The following is a 22,730-nucleotide window of genomic DNA, read 5'->3' on the forward strand; positions in this document are numbered from 1 at the left end:
CTCCTCTGTGGAACTAGAACTTGAAGGCCCTCTCCATAACAAAAATGCCATCAGACTATATTTTAGTAGTGAAACTTAATCATGTTTTATGGAAGCAAATGTTCCTCCGTTCATTTCCATTTCCATGGATGCTGCAATAGTCACTTACAAGCTCATCATGATCTCCATCTCCCTGGGCATTATCTGTGTGTTGTTGGCATTTTCACCTGTGTAATGAGAAGGAAAATGACTCCTAATCTTCTCTTCTTTCCAGCTGTGTTCTTCTTAATTAGTAGACCAGCCTCTTTAATATTCCCAGGACAAGGAAAATCTTGGGAAGTTGGGCATTGTGGTTTATAATATTTTGTGTAGATTTTATTTTTTCTTAATTGAGGTTTCTGGTCTAAGTATGAAGAAATCTTTGAAAACCTGTGTGTAGTAGGGTTTAGCACATATAATAGAAGAGCATCTGTGTTGCATAGTTGTCGTTATTGTAGAATTCTGTAAGCAAAGAGTTAAATTTTCTTTCCGTTTTATTAAATGTATGTCAGGTACAGTGCTAGATCCTAACAGTCTAGAAGTGACTTCTGGGAGGAGCCCATAGGGTATAGACGACAAACAGAGCTTCAATATCATACCGGAAGTACAATAATTAGTGCCGAGGAGTGCATGCACATGCTCACACACAGTGTGCATTTGGCTGAACAGAGGGATACAAACAGCAGAATTTTGCAGGCAACAAAACTATTGGCCTGAAAGGTCTTGGCCAATGAAGATACTATGTAAAATAGTTGCATGTGTCAGAATCCTACTGCCCCCTTTTTTGCGGGTGGTAATTAATGACTTAATCTTTAAAATTTAATCTAGCTGGTGCCATTTTGTAATATGCTATTAACTCTTGTGCTTCCTGTGTGTTATGAGTGGAAATCTGTCTTCTCTTGATCCATCGTGTCTCCTTCTCTATCCCAGCTTCTTTCCACGTACTATTCAAATTCTGTGTTAATATTTGCCTTCACCAAAGATTTTTTTTATTAGTCACTGAAGCTGTAATCATTGGTTAGATTTGCCAGCGAACTCCAATGAGTGTAATTTACTGCCTGTCACAGTTGTGGTCTTAATGGATAATAAAAGAGCCAGTTGAAGTCAACAGTTTTTGATGCTTTAGTGAAAATCCTTCCAAAGCTGGTTAACTTGTCTTTCAGATTGCTTCCAAGTATGATCATCAAGCAGAAGAAGATCTTCGAAACTGGATAGAAGAAGTGACGGGCATGAGCATTGGCACCAACTTTCAGCTGGGCTTAAAAGATGGCATCATACTCTGCGAGTAAGTTGTGGCCATTTCTGTTCTTCTGGTCCTTTCCAGGGACTTCTGTGTCATCCTCCTTCCCAATCCAGGGTGTCAGACCTTGAAGTTTCACACATGTTTTCGATGCTTCCTTCACTGATGTGAAAGGAACCAGCTTTACACTCCAGTCCTTGTTCTTGTGTGAACAATAAATGTCACCTACACTTTTCTTTTCAGGCTCATAAACAAGCTACAGCCGGGCTCAGTGAAGAAGGTTAATGAGTCCTCGTTAAACTGGCCTCAGGTAACAGCCAAACCAGCAGCCTTCAGTTATTCTGTATGCAGCAAAGACTTGTTTCGTTTTACAGTAGACATTTTAGCAGAAATTTGTATACGTGGCTGTATTTTGTGTAGTTCTGTGATTGTTAGATGCTGAGCTTAGTCTGTCTACTTTGAGGGAGGATTCAGCACCACTTAGGTGTGGAGAAATAGAAATACAACCCAGACCGTAAGGATAAATGAGGGGGAAAAGCAAGGGGCTTAACATAACCACTAATGGTTGACTATAGAGTAACACTGTATTAAGCAGTCTTAGTTCATGAATGGGTCTGATGAAGCAAGCTTAGATATTTTGAGTATGTGTTTTGAGATAATAAGGAAAAAAGCATTTAGTAACCACAAATTTATGTTTAAATTGACGTCAAAACGTAACTTATTAATATGAGTAATTACATACCGTTTGACAAAATTTGAGCCCTGGCTAACTAACTCTGACAGAATCACAGAATTCTTAAAAATCTCTGAGGGCGATCTTGGCTTCGAAGAACTGAAAAAAAAAATGACTGCATAAAAATATTAAAAAGACCATTATGTGACCCATTATGAAATACTCTCTACTCTTTCCTTTTCCAGAGGGAGCTGTGCTTAGTGTGTTATTGGCCAAGAAGCCTTGCCAAGCAGCTTTCTGCCTGGCACCTTACTACTAGTCACGAAGACTTAGAATTCTTAGATAACGTGAACGTCAGTATTGAGCGCCCCAAGTTACATGGCTCTTTTCCTTTATAGCTGGAGAATATTGGCAACTTTATTAAAGCTATTCAGGCTTATGGCATGAAGCCACATGACATATTTGAAGCCAATGATCTTTTTGAGAATGGAAACATGACCCAGGTTCAGACTACGCTGGTGGCTCTGGCAGGCCTGGTATGTATATGTCTTTAATGGCGGATTTTTAGAAGGACCCCTGTGTTAGTGATGAAGCGCGACTCTTCTCTCCCGTGGGAGTTCAGACGAGGCAGGGAGGGGCCTCTGTCTCCTCCATAATTATTAGTTTTGTGGAAAGGCTGCTGACATCAACTGCCTCCTAAGAGAGCTTAATTAGAATACTTACATTTCAGAGCTACCTGTATTACTGAATGGCCTTAAAGAAGTTTTTCATCCCTGGTTTGAGTATTACCTAATGAGGCCTTCATCTGTGGACAATGTCATTTCTTTGTTGTTCCTTCTGTAAAAAAAAAAACTCTTGGCGGAACCTCCACATTTTCGTGTCTCTTTTTAGTAAGTGTAAATTTCTGTCTAGGCTAAAACAAAAGGATTCCACACAACCATTGACATTGGAGTGAAGTATGCTGAAAAACAAACAAGACGTTTTGATGAAGGAAAATTAAAAGCTGGCCAAAGTGTAATTGGTTTGCAGGTAAGTAATGTGTTATTACTTGATCAGTCACTTCTTCAGGATCATTAATTCTCACAACGTGAAGTGTGTCTCTTATAAGTACGAAATGGATAAGATGAATCATAATGTAGGTTTGGGGGATGGATATGTAGTTCATATAATTTATGTCCGCTTAAAGCCTAGGGGACACTGATGATGGCTTTAAAAGAAACCTCAGGCATGCCATCGGACATGACAGTTGTTGCTCTAGAAAAAGATTTCCCCCCACAGTTATATTGTCTTTAAGAAAATGTACTTTGTAAATTACTAAACGTTATTGACCAAATGAGGCAGTTTTACAAAGCCTTAATGCTAAAGCCATTTATCTGCATGATACAGTAGCCAAGCGCTATTAAGAACAAAAACAAAAACAAAACAACCTGAACTAAGTGTTTTTTTGTTTTTTTACCCCCCTTCACATTGTTCCCCTGGAGAGTGTCACAAAACCACCACTGCTAAATGTCCAGTATGCTAACGGCTTTACTACATCTGATACCTGCTTGATGCAGTGCCCCTCTGTTGACTGAATGTATATGAGGTGGATTTGTTTTTGTACAGTACAAAATTGTATCTGGTAAGAAACTGGAAACCTGAAATTCAAAACAGTAATCAGTTGGTTAACTTATAACTTAACAAAAAGTAACTCTAGAGCAAGGTAAAAATGATAGACAAGCATTCAAAGATTAAGGAAAACAAATCACGTTCTAAAACACTATGGTCAGTGTCCTCACAATTTTAAAGATGCACCTGCATATTTTTGTGTGTTTATCTGTATGCATGTGTATTAATACATACACAGATACATAAGATAAATCTGGGTGGTAGGACTGCAGTGATTTGTCCTCTTCCCTTCCTTTTTAAGAAAAAAGATCAACAGAAATGGGTCCCCAACCAGTAGAATGGGTATACTGGTTGGTCTTAAAGCCATATACTCAGTGGAGAAGAGAATTATTGTTCCTCTGAGCTTCACATTCCTCATTCTTTTTATGTGGCTCTTTTCCCATGAAGATGTTGGTGATTTTGGTGAAACTTTAAAGAAATCCTTGCTGAGCTGCCAGAGAAGACACCTGGCATTTGCAGTCACACTCTATACAAACATCTGTAGTAGAAAAGCCTAGTGCCTAGCCAGAGAGTGCTCCTGTCCCTTTATATGGCTGAAGCAGGTACCTCTTAATTTGGTTATCTGTGCTATCAACAGTAGGGAGAAGAGGAGCAGAGGAAAATAATCATTCATAATTCTGCCCTCTTAAAAACTTGTTTAAATTTTTCTTTTTAAAGTGAGCACCCTGAAATTTGGGAAAGCATGGAGATTTTGTATCTAGCTAGCCTCAGCACAAAAAGGGACTTGTCAATTGTGCCCCTCCATCTTTTTTTTTTAGTAGAACAGAGAGTTTGGCTGGTCATACATGTTGTTGTTGACTTCTGATAATCAGTGCTAATTTTATTTTTATCTTAATAGATGGGAACCAACAAATGTGCCAGCCAGGCGGGTATGACAGCCTATGGGACCAGGAGGCATCTTTATGATCCCAAAATGCAAACTGACAAGCCTTTTGACCAGACCACAATTAGTCTGCAGATGGGCACCAACAAAGGAGCCAGCCAGGTAAGCAATGCCTTTTTGTGCTTGTAGCAAAGAGTACAGAAGGGTTATTTAAATTAGCATTTATTTCATTCTTTATTAACTAAGTTCAAAGGGTGGTTTTTGAATTTTTTTTTTTTTTTTTTTTTTGGTCCTATGGTGTATTTAGAGTACATTCCTTCAGGAAAGTAGGTTTTGCTGAGAAAGCAAAAAAAAAAAGAATCAGAGGACTCTTTCTATATAGTAATACAAGTATGGTGTGATTCACGGCTTTTTCTGTCAGTTAGAAGTAGAAGAGCCACCTTTCCACCTAACCAGAAGAAAAAAGATAAGTTTATTATAGCAAGTTTATTTCTTGATCCAAATCCAAGTAAATTGCTATGCCTTGGACTTTTAATTTTTATAGGATCCCTTAATTAACTTGGGAGGTAAAACTATCTGGTGCTCTAAGAAGTACTTAGCTAGGGATCCCTGGGTGGCGCAGCGGTTTGGCGCCTGCCTTTGACCCAGCGCGCGATCCTGGAGACCCGGGATCAAATCCCACGTCGGGCTCCCGGTGCATGGAGCCTGCTTCTCCCTCTGCCTGTCTCTGCCTCTCTCTCTCTCTCTCTCTCTCTCTCTCTCTCTCTGTGTGACTATCATAAATTTAAAAAAAAAAAAAAAAAGAATAAAAAAATATAAGAAGTACTTAGCTAGCATTCCTATTAAATGTGTGAACATATGTAGGTCGAACTGCAGCGTGGTGAGAAGGCCAGTATTCTAACACCCTGCAAGATGGAAGTATTTCCTTGTTAAAAATAGATCAGCAGCACCTCCCAAGGAGGTTCCCTCCACCACTGGAGCGCAGGCAGGTCTCCCATCCAACAAGAGTGGGGATAAGGTTTGAAGAAGCTCTTCCCTGATGACCTCAAGACGAGATTTATTGTTTGCCCTTTCTGGAACGTGTCCCGCCACATGTGGCATTGTCTCTCATAGCTGCCATTTGAGTCTGCTTTTTTTTTTTTTAACCAGTTAAATCTGGAAGTGTCTGCTTAGCAGAAATGCAGAAACGCGGTATGAGGTACCGTACTCACAGCTGGCTTTTTGAGATTCAGGTCCTTAAGGGCTGCTCAGTGTCATTTCTGGTGGCCGTGTGATGAGCTTCTGGAATGGGGGGGACTGGAGAATGTATGTGGTCATAGTAGGGACTCACGGTACCTTCCCAGGCTGCCCCACATTATGCTGTCTTTACGTTCTTTCTATCTAATCCTCTCCTAAATCCGAAGTGGGTGGGATTTTTCCACACTTGCAGATGAGAAATTTAAAGTCCGTTAGCTCGTTTTGAGGCAGTTTGACAGCAGAGCAAGGACTTGAAGGGAAGGGCTGATCTGGCCTGAGAGCCGGCAAATAGGGCTTCTTAGGAAGGATTCAGCATCAGGACTGTTGGGTAAGCTCGCTTTGCCCCAGAAATAACGTCCCCCTCTGCATGTTCCCACTCACTGCGACTGCCCTAGTTGATGGGATGTTCGCAAGAACAGGCTTTAGCTGCGGCCTCAACTTCTGTCCTGTGTTTTAATCCCAGGCGGGGATGTTAGCACCAGGTACCAGAAGAGACATCTACGATCAGAAGCTCACACTGCAGCCAGTGGACAACTCGACAATTTCTCTACAGATGGGAACCAACAAAGTGGCCTCCCAGAAAGGAATGAGCGTGTACGGGCTGGGGCGGCAAGTATACGACCCCAAGTACTGCGCCGCTCCCACAGAACCCGTCATTCACAACGGAAGTCAAGGAACAGGAACGAACGGGTCTGAGATCAGTGATAGCGATTATCAGGCGGAGTACCCAGAGGAGTACCCCGGCGAGTACCCAGACGACTACCCCCGGGATTACCAATACGGCGACCAAGGCATCGATTACTAGGTCCCACCAGGAGCTCAGTATTTAGCCCGTTGTTTTTATTCAGTGAGAACCAAGCTAGCCTTGAGTGATTTTTATCTTGTCTTCCTAAAACACTATTATGCTTATTGTACCTGAAGGAAATACTGCCTTACATACATTCCCTCTTCCTTTCCCTGCCTCTTCCCCCAATAGCTGCCTTTAGTGCCGTAACAGTCCAGTCCCACAGCAGAAGCAATAACTCGCATATGAAGTTAAAAGGAACACTGTGAAAGGGGAGTACCTTCGTGCAGCCAGTTCTCTCATCAAAGACCTATGCATTTTTACGATCTACTTAATAAACTGGGATTTTCAGACAATAGGAAGCTTTTTCTTTTTCTTTCTTTCTTTCTTTCTTTTTTCTTTTTCTTTTTCTTTTTCTTTTTTCTTTTCTTTCTTTTTTTTTTTTTTTTTGCAGTCCCGTATCTGGTTTCTACGTGGAGGACTAAACTCATGCTTTTAGCTAAATGTGGTCTTTGCCGACTAAATTTAAGACGCAGCGGTTTAAGAGATTTACATACCGATGTCTCCACAGTATTGTTTGCTAATCTTTAAATAAAGTCCTGATCCGTGTGCATTTGTGATTATATGTGTACTCATTCTCTTACCTGAACTGACCAGAGCTTTCCCAAGTGGGGTTTCTAAAGGAGCGTGTACAAAGTCGGCCTGCAGAGAGTCGGGTCTGGGTGGTGCGTTTGCTTCCTGTTTGTGCCAATGTATCAATGTAGAGTTGCTCTGTTCTCTTCAACTGTATTTATTGCTGCGTTTCTCAGCATAAACTTATCCCATTGTATTTTTTATAAATAAATATTTTTTTTGAACGTTCATATGAGCCACAGGCTGATTATTTTCTGGCTGACGTCCAGATAGGTGAAGGCAGAGTTTTAAAAGGTCTCCCCTCCCCAGGTACTGTTCTGAGACATTCCCTCGTTGGTTTACTTAATCCATACGACGTCACAGCCTGTGTTTGAGACTGAGGCTTAGCAAACTGAAGGGATCTGCCCACGGTACACAGTAAATGACAGCCGAAATTCAAACTATTTTTTGAGCATCATGTGACCCTTGCTTATTCCATTGAGTCTCAAATGCCTCAAACTCAACCCAAATCCAACTTGGAATAATCTTAAAATCATTCTGAGGACCATTGGTGAGGACAGGGTAGCAGTATTTTATATTCATATCCTAAGTGCATAAATATTAATAAGGAACCACTGAATTAGGAACAGCATCTACTATTATGGTTCTGGCCTAATGATGGTCAAACAATAAGGACAAAAAAGAAGAATAGGGTCCATCAACCTTACCATTTATTCTGTGAATGGCTCTGAGAAGAAGACCCCTTTCCAGGGACAAATAACTAATGGGCACTGATCACACAACAGCCTGGAGTTCTGTTCCCTCTTCGTTCCTTAATGAGCTCTCCTCTCCCTGTGCCCTTGCTGCATTTAATTTGTCGATCCTTTTGACAAAACTCTGAAAAACAAAAGAATGAGTGAGACCTTTTGGCACACTTTTTGGCAACCACTTACTTGACCATATCATTTAGGAGAATTCAATCCTTAAAGTTTTCCCTGTTGAATTAAAATATTTTAGGGGATAGATTTCCAAGTGGATTTTTAATCAGAAAAGTGCAAGTCGGGGAAAGAAGCCTCGGTTAGCTTCCTATCCCCATCAGAAATAATTTCCTTAGGGTACATACAAATAAAGTGCTATTGTATTTCTATGTTTTATGTGGAAGAGGTTGAGAATATGTTTAATTTTAAAATCGTAGAAGTGCATATTGAACTTCAGTGCCTGGCTGAACCGAGGAGTGCTCTGAATGCTGTTTCAAAACCAGAGGGCTTCGGGGCCCCTGGCTGGCTCAGTCGGCAGAGCATGCGACTCTTGATCTTGGGGTTGTGGGTTTGAGCCCCACGGTGGGTATAGAGATTACTTAAAAATGAAATCTTAAAAAGCTTTTAACACCTAACTTATGGCAACAGTATGAAGGAAAATTTAGTATAAACGTCACTTGACTTAGACAACATGGAGACTTCATTCAGTTGTTAGAATATCCCTGTCTACACCTGATAAGGCAAATAAGCAACGACTGTGTTGGCAACAGCTGCCTGCTATTTCCGATAGAAGCAGTATGGACTTGACAGGGTGTGGCTTGCCCTGCATCGGTGGGCCTCGGTTAGTAAGAGGCCTGAGAACTGCAGATCTGTGGATACTGGCACAGAGGCCACACGTGCCCCCTGAAGCCCAGAGGGTCTGACGTGATGCTTGAGGAGGCAAGAAAGCTTCAGAGAGAGATCAACTGTTAAGCCTCCAGACCACCCAAAAGGCCAGACCAAGCCTATGGCACCAAAGGGTCTTGGACTGCTGTGTCCAGAACACCTGCCCAAGGTCATGCAGTCTGTATTAATTGTTCAGCTTCACTTTTCTCCAAGGTGAAGGGTTCAATGAGGGAAGTGGGTTCAGCCTCCGGAAACAGAACCTGAATCTCCAGACATTTAGGCCTGTGGTAGAAGCCCACAGAGCCCTCCAGAAGAGAAAATGAGGCCATGAGCCTCCTTTATGTGTGAATCTTCTACACTTTGGAGATTTTGAGGGTTGAGATGGCAACGGGAAGTGGAATGTTTGCTTACCAAAAACTCCTGGTCCATAAAGTAGGGCTTTTCTGATGATCCATCATTTGTTTCCATATCAACAGCAAAACACAAGAGGAGTGCATCCAGCACAGTTTCAAACACAGATAAAAAACAATGGGCTACCAAGTAGGCAAAAAATGCCACCAGCAGCAGAGGGATTGCCCACACCTGGAGGGCACGGTTGTAGTTAAATGCCATCAGTCCTCCAAAAACAGTGAAACACACCACCAACACCTGTCAAAACAAGAGTTTGTTGAAAATATAAATTGGTTGGCTGGAATATTTTAGAAATGATTTTTGTTAGTTACAAGTAAGTTCATATACATACGTGTGTGTGTGTGTGTGTGCATAAGTGTGTCCTATTATAAAAAATGCTTGTCAGAAAATATGGTACAATGAAATTAAGAGAAAAAGAGCCATGATACCAAAAGGGCCCTTTGGAGGAGGGAGAAGAGGGCAGATGCATTTACATGTTTGCTGTGCCTGGTTTTTGTATTTATATAGACGGAATGATACTCCAAAACTTTTAGTTTTTTCACTTGATACTCCTGTAAGCATCTTCATTTAAAAGCTTTTTAATAAGCGTCATTTTAAAATAATGGTGCAACAACCCACCGAGTGAATATACTGTAGTTTAGCATGTGATTTGCTTTACCCTGGGGATTAAAGTGGAAAGGTGTTCCAATGCTGGTGTGGGGAGATAATATGATTAATCCAGGCTTTTGCCATATATAATAATTTCCAGGAACATAATTACAGACTTATGATGTACCTAATTCTTTAACATATAAAATGATGTCCGTCTGGAATCCCCATTGCCCTCAGATATCCTCAATGGTGGACGTGAATGTCTGAATGCTACTTCATTCAAGAAATACAGGAAAATGAATTACTGCCTAAAATAAAAGTCTTTTATAAAGACTTATAAAGATTCTTTGGAAGTAGTTATTAGACAACATATCACCCACAATCTTACTGAACTAACATAAACAGTATTATCCATTCAAATACAAAGATTATTTAGGCTGTTTAGAGAGGCATTTATCAGTTTGTACTTCTAGAGCTACTGTTGCATGAAAAAAGTCTCTGGGGGCCCAGCTGAACCTTAAAATGAAAATATGTGCAACTAACATACCCCTGTGAAATCCATGCATGTTATAACTTGTTACTGACAGTTAACTCTGATATGCACTAGAGACCTTTACCAAAGGCCACAGAGGCACAAAATGCTAAATGAGCCATGAGTCCTCATTTGACTTTGGCCAGGTTACAACTGGAGACCAAGCTCTTGTTCACTTTGGGGCACCACCGAAGGCCTCAGCATTCATGTCCTTGAGGATGAATGGTTGGAAGAAGCCAGTGTATCTAAGCTTGGAATAGTGAAGATGTGGTAGGAAGGTCAGGAGGTCTGTGGTCAAGAATTTGAAGGGCAGGCAATCAAGTGGAAGTGGAATCAGGCAAACAGGTGTGCAGGATTAGGCCTGGTGGGTGACAGTCACATGGAAAGGGACACACCATGTGGCACAGTGTAAAGAACCCTCAACTTGAAGCATGGTCAATGAGGGGCTATCCTACCACTTTCATCAATATTTCAGTTACTCTTCCCTACAACCTAGAAAGGCCATGTGTTCTCTTTGGTTCCGATATGAAGACTGAGGCTCGAAGTTGTTAAAGACCCCAAGTTCAGGGCTTGTCCTTTATACCACGAGATGATCTCTGTGATGCTTGTTCACTGTGCTGCATACAAGACTACATATAATTTCCTGAAAAGTACTACTCAGATGACAGCAGAAATGTACCTCTGGCTCTACCTGGGACATTAACAATCTGTCTTTATATTTGTGTACTGATTGCCCTTAAGTGATAGACTTTTTATTAGGTTCCAATACTACTTCCATATATTTTATAACAAAATCCCCAGAAAATACACCCATTTTACGAGGCTAGCAGCATTTTCTTTTCTTTTCTTTTTTTCTTTTCTTTTCTTTTTTCTTTTAGATTCTATTATTCATGAGAAACACTAGAGAGAGAGAGAGAGGCAGAGACATAGGCAGAGGGAGAAGCAGGCTCCATGAAGGCAGCCCGATGTGGGACTTGATCCCAGGCCTCCAAGATCATGCCCTGGGTTGAAGGCAGATGCGCAATCGCTGAGCCACCCAGGCGTCCCAACATTTTCATTTTAGATGTGAAAAAGTGGGACTCAGAATGGTAGAGAGAATTGAGTATAGCTAAGAGCTAAGGGTTTGATTCAAATCCTGACTCCTTTGGGAGATCCCAGACAGGTTACTAAGCCTTAGTATTCTCATCTGCCAAATAAGATACCTCAGAGGATTAAGGATGAAGGACGCCACCCACCATGGAGTTAGCACTCAAGATAACTTCAAGGTTTTGTTCTTTCAAAACCTTGCTGTATGGTTTGATGTTGGGATCCCAAGTTCTTTTATTTACTATTTTAGTGAAGACATCTCACCTTTCCTAGAAAAATTATGAAGTCTCCAAAGCAGTTAACAGACGTAAAATGATTTGAATTCTTGGATGAGAGTTTGAGCACATCTTGTGCTGATGTACAAAAATCGGTCCCGTTAATGGCAGTTGCAGTGTATGCATTCTGAAACAAAAGACAATGGTGGAAAAAAAAATGAGGATCCTTATATTGTTTTAGAGATAATAAAATGACAATACAGAATATTTGCAAAATAAAGAAAAATGGTTACACCCACCATCTCTACCCATAAAAATCTTTTCATTTGCAAAGTCCCCTTCCAGTCTCTGGTTATGTACACATACATTTTCATATAGTTGCAGTAAATGGAAAAAATAACCAAGTATTTCTGGTCATTGTGGTAGATGGGACATCCCACTACAAACACATAGAAATGATAGGTGAAGAGTAAACTTTTTTTTTTTTTTAATATGGAATGCTTCACGAATTTGCACATCATCCTTGTGCGAGGGCCATGCTAATCTCTGTATCATTCCAATTTTAGTATATGTGCTGCCAAAGCGAGCACTAGTAAATTTTTTTTTAATGTACAACAGAGTTTGAAGGGAGAGAAAGGAAGTGCAGGTGCTACAAACATTAACCTTAGCAGTTAATGAGAGCTGAATCCACAGGCGCAATGGGCAGGACTTAACCCCTTAGGATAAGAAACAACATTCAGGCCTTGCTGAGGAACTGAACTCGTCGTGGCACAAATTCAGACTCAATCAACCATCCCAGAAAAGTGGTACAGAAATACACAATATGCCTGGGGCCACTGAAATTACTAGAGTCTGGGCAAGGGCAAGGCAAAATCACATCCTCGTAACCCTGGGAGTGGGGGAGTCCCACAGACAACCACACTTGAAGACAATGAAGTAATGCTCGTAAGAAAACGTCAGATGGCCCAAGGAAAAGAACGTCACAACAAAAAAGAGAATCTGTACCCTGAGAACAATCTGAAATAAAATATTCAAGAAAGTATGTTTAAATGCTAGGACAATGAAGGCTGGCTTAGGGTTGTAAGTTTGAGCCCCGCATTAGGTGTAGAGATTACTTAAAAATAAAATCTTAAAAAAAAATAAAGATGCTAAGACAATGGAAAGAATAGTGACCATAAGAATGAACAGCTTGGTATGAAAAGTGAAGAGGCAGGGGCTCCTGGGTGGCTCAGTCGGTTAAGGGTCTGCCTTTGGCTCAGGTCATGATCCCTGGCTCCTGGGATTGAGCCCCACATTGGGCTCCCTGGTCACTGGGGAGTCGGCTTCTCTCTCTATCCATCCCCCACTGCTCGTGATTTCTCTCTCACTATCTCTCTCCAATAAATGAATAAAATTAAAAAAAAAAAGAAGTGAAGAGGCAAAGTCAAAAGCAAACTAAATAGAAATTCTAGAAATGAAAAAATATATAGTTTAAGTGGCACAGTGTCATTATTATATACTTGGCTTTTTTCCTTTATATAAAATAAGCATTTTCATGTTGCTTGATGGTTTTATACTTTTAATTTTAATAAATACATATTCTATCAGGTGTGTCAGTAGCACATAGACTATTTCAAATATTTTGCTATATAAAAACTATGCAGGTGGCACAGTGGGTTAAGCATCCAACTCTCGATTTTGGCTCAGGTCATGATCTCACGGTCTGTAGGATCCAGCCCTGCATCAGGGCTCCGCACTCAGTGTGGCATCCGCTTGAGATTCTCTCTCCCCCTCTGTGTCTCCCCCGACTAACACACACTCTCTCTAAAATAAATAAATCTTAAAAAAAAAAAAAAACAACTATGCAATAGACATCTTAATTTCTGGTTTTTGGATAATTTCTTAAAGATAAATTTCCAGAAATGGGATGACAAAGTCAAAAAGGAACACGTGTATGTATTTGTGTATGTTTATGTTCATGAGAGAGGATTTCTTGGATCATTTTTCCAAAATATCTTCTTTTTACGAGTATATAATTTCAAAACTATCGATTTCTTTTTTTTTAAACCATCTATTTCTTATATTTCTCTTGACATCTATAAAAATGCTATTTGCACTGCAGTTTACAGCACAGAATTTATAACTTCCCGGGGGAAAAAATAGACTATAATGCTACCTTCTTGAGTTTTGTCATTTCTTTCTGCTTAGGAAAAGGATGACAGTTTTTTATCTCATGATCTACAAATTAATCCTTTCCTATACCTGCTCAAAAGCATTGTAAGGAAACCATTTTGGAGTCTATTGCAGTTAACCCACCTCCCAGTGCTGCAGGTCTTAATCCAAGAAAGTGATGGAGGAAACGGAGAAAAAGGGGTAGAACTGATTTACCAAACTCCCTCTTCACCAAGGCCAACTAGAGAGCAAAGTTTGGTTCTCAAAGACAAAAGCTGGGTACCCAGCTCCCCCCACAGGGTACCCTACTTGCTTGACAGGGGATATCCTGTCAGATGTCAGATGAATTCCCTGCAGAAATGCCTTCATGGTATTCAACAAAGAATTTCTGGCTTCTGACTTAGATGGAATGCATGTGAATTTTACTTTTAAAACCCCAAACTGGTTGTTGAAGAGAGGTGACCCCAGTTTGGGGACTTCAGTCTTGAGTAGGGATATGAAAACTGATTTGCTCATTATTTAACTAAACATCCTCAATCATCTAAGATTCTAAGAGCCCTGATGACCAATTCATTATCCTGATAATACATTTGTAGGTTGGGTAAAGAATAGCATTATCATTCTTTTATAGAGACCAGGATCAAGGGCATTTCTCCAGATTCCCTGGTAATCTGAGCGACTTTTTTTCATTCTAACTTTCTGGACATTACACTATCATTTTTCACAAACGCTATTGAAAAGCAATGCTATTGAAAAGTGTGGTAGTGAAGATAAGCACAGGCTCCATAGCCAGTCTCTGGGTTCAAATCCCGCTTTTACCACCAAACTGGCTGTCAGTCTTGGGCAAATGGGTTTTACCACTTTCCGACTTCAATTTCCTCATTCATAAAGTGAGTTATAGCACGTACTGCAAGGGGGAGTTGGAGGATTAAAGAACATATTCCCTATAAAGCAGTTAGCAAAGCGCGTGGCACACAGAAAACATGTAGTAAACCAGGGACCTATTATCATCCAGGCCTCAGCAAGGATGACCTCATTTACAGCTGGGAAACACAGGCCACTCTCAGCACTGAGGAGGTGTGGAAAGGACCCATGGTTTCTTTATCTGTAGGCTTTGATCCCTTGCACTCTCAGAGATCCAGGAAGGGCGGGACTTGCTTCTCAGACCACATTCCAGGGACCCAGCATGGTCTTTCTTTACAGCAGCTCAACCCTGAGCTACTCAGTGGCTTTCTTTGCTTTCAGGCTCTGTCCCCAACCTGCCACCCACTTCCCACCTTTAAACTGGGCTTCTTAGTGTACTTCCCAACTTATACGGGGGAATCCAGTTTTTGCAAGGCCTTTTCCTGCCAATCAGTGCTTCATGGCCAATTCAGCACTACTGTTCATAAGCAATAAAAATAGAGCTTGCTTCTTGGCTAAAATGATTAAAGGTTAAAATGGTAATTTCTCACACATGTGTTGACTCTGCAGATTTTTTGGGGCCCATAACCATTTATCTTTTCTCTAATGTATCATGCCCACTGAAAGAGGGCCCTTAAAACCACTCTGACGGGGAAATTATATATGCCTTCCTGCAGTTACTACACCACTAGTATTTTACCACAAGGTTCAACCCTGAGTGCAACAGAGAGACCTAGAATTAATGTCGGAATGAATAGCTGGAGGAGGGAAGTATCACTGGAGACACAGGATATGGATTGAAAATTTCTGCAGTTTCAGCATTAGCTAATTTATACTTATTCTCAATAGAAGCTGCTTCCTTGTCAGGCAGCCGGGAGATGGATTGCTCTAAATGTTCAGTGTGGTAAATTCTTGCTTGGAGCATTCGTCTGGGCTGACCGAACTCGAGGTGAACATGCTAAGCTAATTTGCAGACCCTAACAGCAGGGGGAAAGGACTGCATATAGTGAGTGGGTAACACATTGTGTTGGTTGTGAAAGTTAGTCAGGAGGTCCTGAAAGCTAATCTTGAAGCAAGAAAAGAGGTAGTGGTTTCAGCCTCTTAATTTATTACCAGAATAAATTTAAATTTATTTATTAAATAAATTTAATTTATTACCAGAAATATTGAGTGGGGTGGGCATGTTTCAATAGTGTCCCCAAACAAGTGGATATTTCCATGTCTGGAAACCAAATGGAAGTGAAAGATTCCCAACTTGACAGTGGTAGCGCCTCAATATTTTATCTCCATTCTCATTCCCTGGCCTGAGGTTGAAGACTCCCTCCTCGAGGTATGGTTTGATTAGTTTTCCTTTCATGGACTGTCACAAGCAGAAGGGGAGGGAGGGGGAAAGGACACAAACAAGGAAGGGCCTGCCTGGTGGTGAGGACTGGTGAACAGTGAGCTGTGACTCATGCACAGACGTGAAAGCAACATGGAGGAGGAGCACAGGCTGGGGGTGATGGGAAGGAAGGAGTGTGGGAAGGGGAGTGGTGAGGAAGACTTCGGAGAAGTGGCAGGTGGCTGATCCCTGAAGCTGGCTGGTCCCTGTAGGGTTGGGGGTGGGTGGCTGAGGCAGCAGCAGGAGGCTGTGAATGAGACCAAAGGGCCCAGAAGAGGAGTGTGGTAGGATATGGGCCAAGTGGAGCTGTGAGCCAGACCTCGGTGGGCCTGAAATGCCCTGCTGTGGAGCAAGGGGGCAGACTGGAAGTTTCAGGATTCATGTCATTTTCAGCCCGTGCTTCTAGAAGCATTCCCAGGCTGCCCTGTGCTCTCTCAGGGCATATCTCCCCTCATCACTGTCTCCTGTTTAACTACAAAGCCTGTACCTCCTCTCACCTATGCATTTGGGGAGCCCCAAGCACCTCCATCATGCCTAGAGGGCCCTGCATAAGTTATGCATAAATGTGGTACAGTCATCCATCCACTGAGCACGTGGCTGCCATTAGCAGTCATAAGCCAGGGGTCAGGCCCAAAGAAAATGAGCCCTTCTCTGGGGAGCAAATAAGAGTATTAGGAATTGTAATACTTGTAAGTACTCTTTCCAGGTACTCTGCTTCCCTCCACCCCACTTCAGGACATGCCTTAGCGACATGTCCTAGGGTGGTTCACAGTAGTCTTCATCTGAATTTGTTTCGTAGCCTTTCTCTTTTTTCTTCTCTTTTTTCTTCTTCCTTTCTTTTCCCCATCTGTAGGCAAGTGTGAAGCTTCTATGTGTAAATTAACGATAATAAAGAATAATGGCAAGCATTCATGGAGCACACACTACGTGCCATGCCCTCCCCCCCCTTTTTTTTAAAGATTTTGTTAATTTATTCATGAGCGACACAAACATAGAGAGAGAGAGAGGCAGAGACACAGGAGAGGGAGAAGCAGGCTCCATGTAGGGAGCCTGACGTGGGGCTCGATCCCAGGACTCCAGGATCACACCCTGGGCCAAAGGCAGGTGCTAAACGGCTGAGCCACCCAGGGATCCCCTGCTGCCCTATTCTTATTCTATATCTCCCTGAATGCGTTCACTCAATCCTCTGCAACCCCCAACCGGATGATAAGCTGGTGAGGTAAGGGAAGTACAGAGAAGTTAGTAAGGTCGCACGCCCCTGGGTGCACATATACAACCTGCGTTGCATCACTTACAAGAAGTAGGTCTCTGACTCATTCAGGCCATCTGCAGGAAAACATCTACTTGGAGCTGTGCTCTGTGCTTCTCCTCCTAAAAGGTTCAAAATACTAAAGTGGTGTTCTCATGACATGTGTCATGAAAAAGGGCTAAGGATATGGCAGGATGGCCCAGCAGGAAGAGGTGGGGTTCCAAGCACGTTGCCTCCACACCTGGCTATGTGGCCTCCACTGAGGAATGTCACTTCTCGGTTGTCCAATCCCACAGCTTGTAAAATGTGCCTGCCTGCTCAAAAGTTCTGTACCAAAGATGCTTTATGCATGCCCTCTTTTTTGTAGTGGACCAGGCACCCTCCTCTTATATAATCTCATCTGTTTCTTATCACAGTTCAGGGAAATTATCACTGGGGGTATTATTGTTCCCATTTTACAGAAAATTCTAATCACTGAAGAAAAATGAAAAAGACGTAAGTATAGTTTTAAGCAACAGAAAAGCTGGATTATCTCTGTAATTTACTTTGAGAATTGTCCAAGGACATTAATCGCACCTCTGACACAGAAAGAACATTTTGGCTCCTTCAGTTAAAACTGAAGCCAGCACAGTTCAGCCCTGTGTCCTTCATTAGCTAAGGGCAGCTGTTTGTCCTCCCCCTAAACTGAAGTGGTTCCTTCTTTTGGTGGACAAACTGTGAACCTGAGGTTCTATTGACTCTTCAAAAAGGTAAACAGAGTTTCCCTCCATATAGGCAGGAAGGCCTGTGCCAAAAACCATGCCATGAATAGCCAGCTTTATTTCTGGAATGCCTTCCTAATAAAGTCCTGATATTTATTAACTGAAAGATACAACAAGAACTATGAAAACAAACTTGAGAAACAGGATGATGAATAAATAACCCTGGTATTCCTGCTTCCCTCAAAACTAAAGGACATACAGTGAAATCTGAGCCCAGATACATCCCCATACATCTAAGCATCCTTTCTTTGGATTGCAGTAAAAATTGCAGGAACCACCCCAAGCCAGTTTCATCTTGAGCTCTGTTTTTATCATAAACACATGCCCAGTGAAGCATATACAAACAGCCCCTGGGCCTTCCAGGACCTTGCATTCACCCTTCAGAGCTGTTCAGGAGTTCACTAGTCACTAGTTGCAAAAGTCCAATGAGAGGGTGAGTCAGGGAAATTTGCCAGTCCCTCCAGGGTTGGGGCCAGGTGGGAGGTGGATGGAAGAAGGAATGTGCCTTTCATGAGATCTGCTGCTGCCTATAAAGCCATGGCATTGCAGTCTTGTTTGCTTTTTAAAATTTTATTTGATATTTTCCCCCAATTTTTTATTTAAGTTCTAGTTAGCTAGCATGCAGTGTGTAATATTGATTTCAGGAGTAGAATTTAGTGATTCATCACTTACATGTAACACCCAGTGCTCTTCACAAGGGCCTTCCTTATTGCCCATCACCCATTTAACCCATCCTCCCAATCATCTTCCCTCCAACAACCCTTGGTTTGCTCTCTATAGTTTAGAGTCTCCTATGGTTTGCTTCCCTCTTTTTTCCCCTTTTTGCTCATTTTTAGAATAATGGCTTTATTAATATTATGCCCAGTATAAGAAAATCAAGAACATAGAAAGAAACAAAGAAAAAAGCAAAGAAATCATTCTGATCTCACTCCTAGGAGATAATAATTTCCTAACATCATGTGGATCATACCCCAGCATTTCTCTGCAAATATAGCAGGCAGAGGGAAGAATGGATGGACAAGCATAAGTTATAAAATGAAACATACTCTATAAGTTGTTTTATTTATTTTTAAAGATTTTAAACTAATTCCTACATCCAATTTGGGGCTCAAACTCGTAACCCTGAGATCAAGGGTTGCATGTTCCACCAACTGACCCAACTATGCATCCCTCTATATGTTATTTTAAATATAAATGCTAGTGTTAATTTGACCTTAACAGAAAAAAGTGAAACTAAACTGAAAGTGAAGGAATATTTGAATTTCAGGCAAATCTATCTTCACAAATTAGCAAATTATTTCTAAAATCATTATTAAAAATGTTAAGAGATTGCTTTTTTTTTTTTAACACCATGTCTCAAATTAGGCAGCATGGTTGGTGAAAGATGAGGAGGATGACCCCAGGGGATGACCATACACAAGAGCATTCCTTCAAGCTTAGAAGTAACTCTTCTGTCTAATTCAGAAAAACAAGAATGTCAAGCAAAATGAGGAGAGAGAGGAATATGCTCCAAACGAAAGAAAAAGACAAAACCTCAGAAAAAGAACTAAATGAAATGGAAATAAGCAATTTACCTGATAAAGAGTTCAAGGTAATGGTCATAGAGATGCTCACCAGCCTGGAGAGAAGAGTAGAAAAACTCAGTAAAAACTTGAACAAAGAGATGAAAAATATAAAAAAGAACCAATCAGGGATCCCTGGGTGGTGCAGCGGTTTAGCACCTGCCTTTGGCCCAGGGCGCGATCCTGGAGACCCTGGGATCGAATCCCACATCGGGCTCCCTGTATGGAGCCTGCTTCTCTCTCTGCCTATGTCTCTGCCTATCTCTCTGTGTGTGTGTGTGACTATCATGAATAAATAAATAAAATCTTAAAAAAAAAACCCAATCAGAGTTGAAGAATACAATAATTGAAACAAAAAACACAATAGAGGGTATCAACAGAGACTAGAAGATGCAGAAAGAATGGTCAGTGACCTGGAAGACAGGGTAGTGGAAAACACCCAAGCTGAACAGCAAAAAGAAAAAAAAACATTTAAAAAATGAGGATAGGGTGCCTGGGTGGCTCAGTGGTTGAGGATCTGCCTTCAGCCCAGGGCGTGATCCCAGGTCTGGGAATCGAGTCCCACATCAGGCTTCCTGCATGGAGCCTGCTTCTCCCTCCGCCTGTGTCCCTGCCTCTCTCTGTGTGTCTCTCATGAATAAATAAATAAGATCTTAAAAAAAAATTAAAAATGAGGATAGGTCAAGGGATGTCTTCAATAGCATCAAGTAAACAAACATTACAGGGGTTCTAGAAGGAGAAGAGAGAGAAAGGGTAAAAAAACAGAACAAAACAAAACTTATTTGAAGGGCACCTGGGTGGCTCAGTTGGTAAGTGTCCAACTCTTGATTTCGGCTCAGGTCGTGATCTCAGGGTTGTGACATTGAGTCCCATGCTGGTCTCCACACTGGACATGGAACCTACTTAAGATTCTCTCTTTCCTTTCCCCTCTGCCCTTCCAGCCCTCCTTAAACAAAATAACAACAACAACAAAATTTATTTGAAGAAATAATGGCTGAACGCTTTCCTAATCTGAGGAAAGAAACAAACATCCAAGTTCAGGAAGTACAGAGAGTGCCCAACAAGATGTACCCAACAAGATCCACACCATGATGCATAATTTATTCTCAAAGATTAAGGATAAAGAGAGAATTTTAAAAGCAGCAAAAGAGAAGCAACTAGTAACATACAAAGGGAGACCTCATAAGACTATCAATTGATTTTTCAACAGAAACCTTGCTAGCCAGAAGAAAGTGGCATGGTATATTCAAAGTGCTGAAAGGGAAAAACGTACAATCAAGAATACTCTACCCTGCAAGGTTATCATTCAGAATTGAAGGAGAAATTGAGAGTTTCTGAGACAAAGAAAAGTTAAGTGAGTTCATCACCACAAAACTGGTCTGACAAGAAGCATTAAAGTAACTTCTTTAAGTGGAGAATGAAAGACCATAGTAAGCAGAAAGTTATGAAAGGAAAAAATTTCACTGGTAAAAGCAAACATACAGTAAAGGCAGTAAAATAATTACTTATAAAGTTAATATGAAGGGTAAAAGACAAAAGTAGTAAACTCAATTATATCTAAAAAATTAGCTAAGGGGACTCAAAATAAAAAGATGTAAAATATAACAACATATATATATAAAAGATTAGAGAGGGTAAAGAAGAAGTTATTTTAGAATATGTGTGAACTTAAGTGACCATTAGTTTAATATAGACTGCCTTATACTTAGGATGTTATAATATGAACCACGTGGTGACCACAAAACCCTATAATAGATACACACAAAATAAAGTAAAAGAAAGCCAAACATAACAGTAACAAAAGTCACCAATTACAAAGAAAGAGGGCAGGAGAAAAAGAACCAGAGAACAACTACGAGAACAACTAGAAGTCAATTAACAATGACAATAAGTACACATCTATCCATAATAACTTTACATATAAATGGTCTAAATGTTCCAATCAAAAGACACAGGGTGACACAATGGATTAAAAACTAAGACCCATCTATATGCTGCCTAGAATAAACTCCCTTCAGACCTAAAGATAAATACAGACTCAAAGTGAAAGGATAAAGATACTCCATGCACATGGAAGTGAGGGGGAAAAAATAGCAATACTTGTATCAGATAAAACAGACTTTAAAACAAAGATTGTAACACTAGATAAAAAAAGGGTATTAGATAATGATAAAGGGATCAATCCAACAAGAGGAATTAAAAGTTGTGAATATCTATGTATGTACTCAATGTAAGAACACCTAGATACACAAAGCAGATATTAATAGACATAAAAGGAGAAACTGACATTAGTAAAATAACAGTAGAGACTTTAACACACACCTACATTGATGGATAAATTTCCAGGCAGAAAATCCTTAAGGAAACAATGAACATTCTATTCAAAACCAACAGAATACATAATCAAGTGTACACATTAGACCACCAAACCAGTCTCAACAGATTTAAGAAGACTGAAATCATATCATACATCTTTTTGAACCACAACACTATGAAATTAGAAATCAATTATAAGAAAAAACTGGAGAAAATACTATTGATATTTCCATAAGGAAAAGTATTTTTCACAGAACTAAGACAAATTATACAAAAATGTTTATGGAACCACAAAAGATCCCAAAGAGCTAAAGCAATCTTGAGAAAGGACAAAGCTGGAGGTATCACAATTTTAGCATTCAAGATATACTACAAAACTAAAATAATCAAATCAGTATGGTACTAGCACAAAAACAGACAATGGAATAGAGAGCCCAGACATAACCCACACTTATATGGTCAATTAATCGACAACAAATGAGGCAAGAAAATTTAATTGGGGGAAAAGACAGTCTCTTCAATAAATGATGCTGGGAAAACTAGAGAGCTAAATACAAAAGAATGAAACTGAACCACTTGCTTACATCATACACAAAAATAAAATAAAATGGATTAAAGACCTATATGTGAGACATAAAACCATAAAATTCCTAGCAGAAAACATAGGCAGTAATCTCTTTGACATTGGCCTTAGCAACGTGTTTCTAGATATATCTCCTGAAGCAAGGGAAGCAAAAGCAAACATAAACTATTGGGATTACACCAAAATAAAAAGCTTTTGTACAGTAAAGGAAATAATCAACAACAACAAAAAAGGGAACTTACTGAATGGAAGATTTTTGCAAATGACATATCTAATAGAGGGTTAGTATCCA

General features: G+C 40.6%; 2 protein-coding genes and 1 non-coding gene across 13 annotated transcripts in view; 1 reads left to right on the forward strand and 2 right to left on the reverse strand.

Annotated features, from left to right (window-relative positions):
- Positions 1-7,303, forward strand: part of CNN3 (calponin 3) — a 28,086-nt gene extending 20,783 nt beyond the window's left edge. For all 3 annotated transcript variants that reach the window (XM_038541286.1, XM_038541288.1, XM_038541289.1), the window contains exons 2-7: positions 1,182-1,303; positions 1,502-1,568; positions 2,330-2,467; positions 2,844-2,960; positions 4,438-4,584; positions 6,122-7,303. In XM_038541286.1, the coding sequence (XP_038397214.1) occupies positions 1,182-1,303; positions 1,502-1,568; positions 2,330-2,467; positions 2,844-2,960; positions 4,438-4,584; positions 6,122-6,463 (933 nt within the window). In that variant the 3' untranslated portion in view covers positions 6,464-7,303. The remainder of the gene's footprint in view (positions 1-1,181; positions 1,304-1,501; positions 1,569-2,329; positions 2,468-2,843; positions 2,961-4,437; positions 4,585-6,121) is intronic.
- Positions 1-22,730, reverse strand: part of SLC44A3 (solute carrier family 44 member 3) — a 112,411-nt gene that overhangs the window by 11,941 nt on the left and 77,740 nt on the right. For 6 of the 9 annotated variants that reach the window (XM_038541281.1, XM_038541282.1, XM_038541279.1 and 3 more), the window contains 3 exons: positions 11,582-11,719; positions 9,109-9,345; positions 7,764-7,951 (listed from right to left, as the gene is read on the reverse strand). In XM_038541281.1, the coding sequence (XP_038397209.1) occupies positions 7,850-7,951; positions 9,109-9,345; positions 11,582-11,719 (477 nt within the window). In that variant the 3' untranslated portion in view covers positions 7,764-7,849. Of the gene's footprint in view, positions 1-7,763; positions 7,952-9,108; positions 9,346-11,581; positions 11,720-19,551; positions 19,596-22,730 lie in introns of those variants that run through there. The other 3 variants (XM_038541284.1, XM_038541283.1, XR_005361189.1) reach the window with 2 other exon arrangements.
- On the reverse strand, positions 12,019-12,122 carry LOC119872390. Its single transcript, XR_005361483.1, has one exon. It is a non-coding gene; the product is annotated as a U6 spliceosomal RNA (small nuclear RNA).

Source organism: Canis lupus, chromosome 6 (assembly GCF_011100685.1).
Source record: "Canis lupus familiaris isolate Mischka breed German Shepherd chromosome 6, alternate assembly UU_Cfam_GSD_1.0, whole genome shotgun sequence".
NCBI lineage: Eukaryota > Metazoa > Chordata > Mammalia > Carnivora > Canidae > Canis > Canis lupus.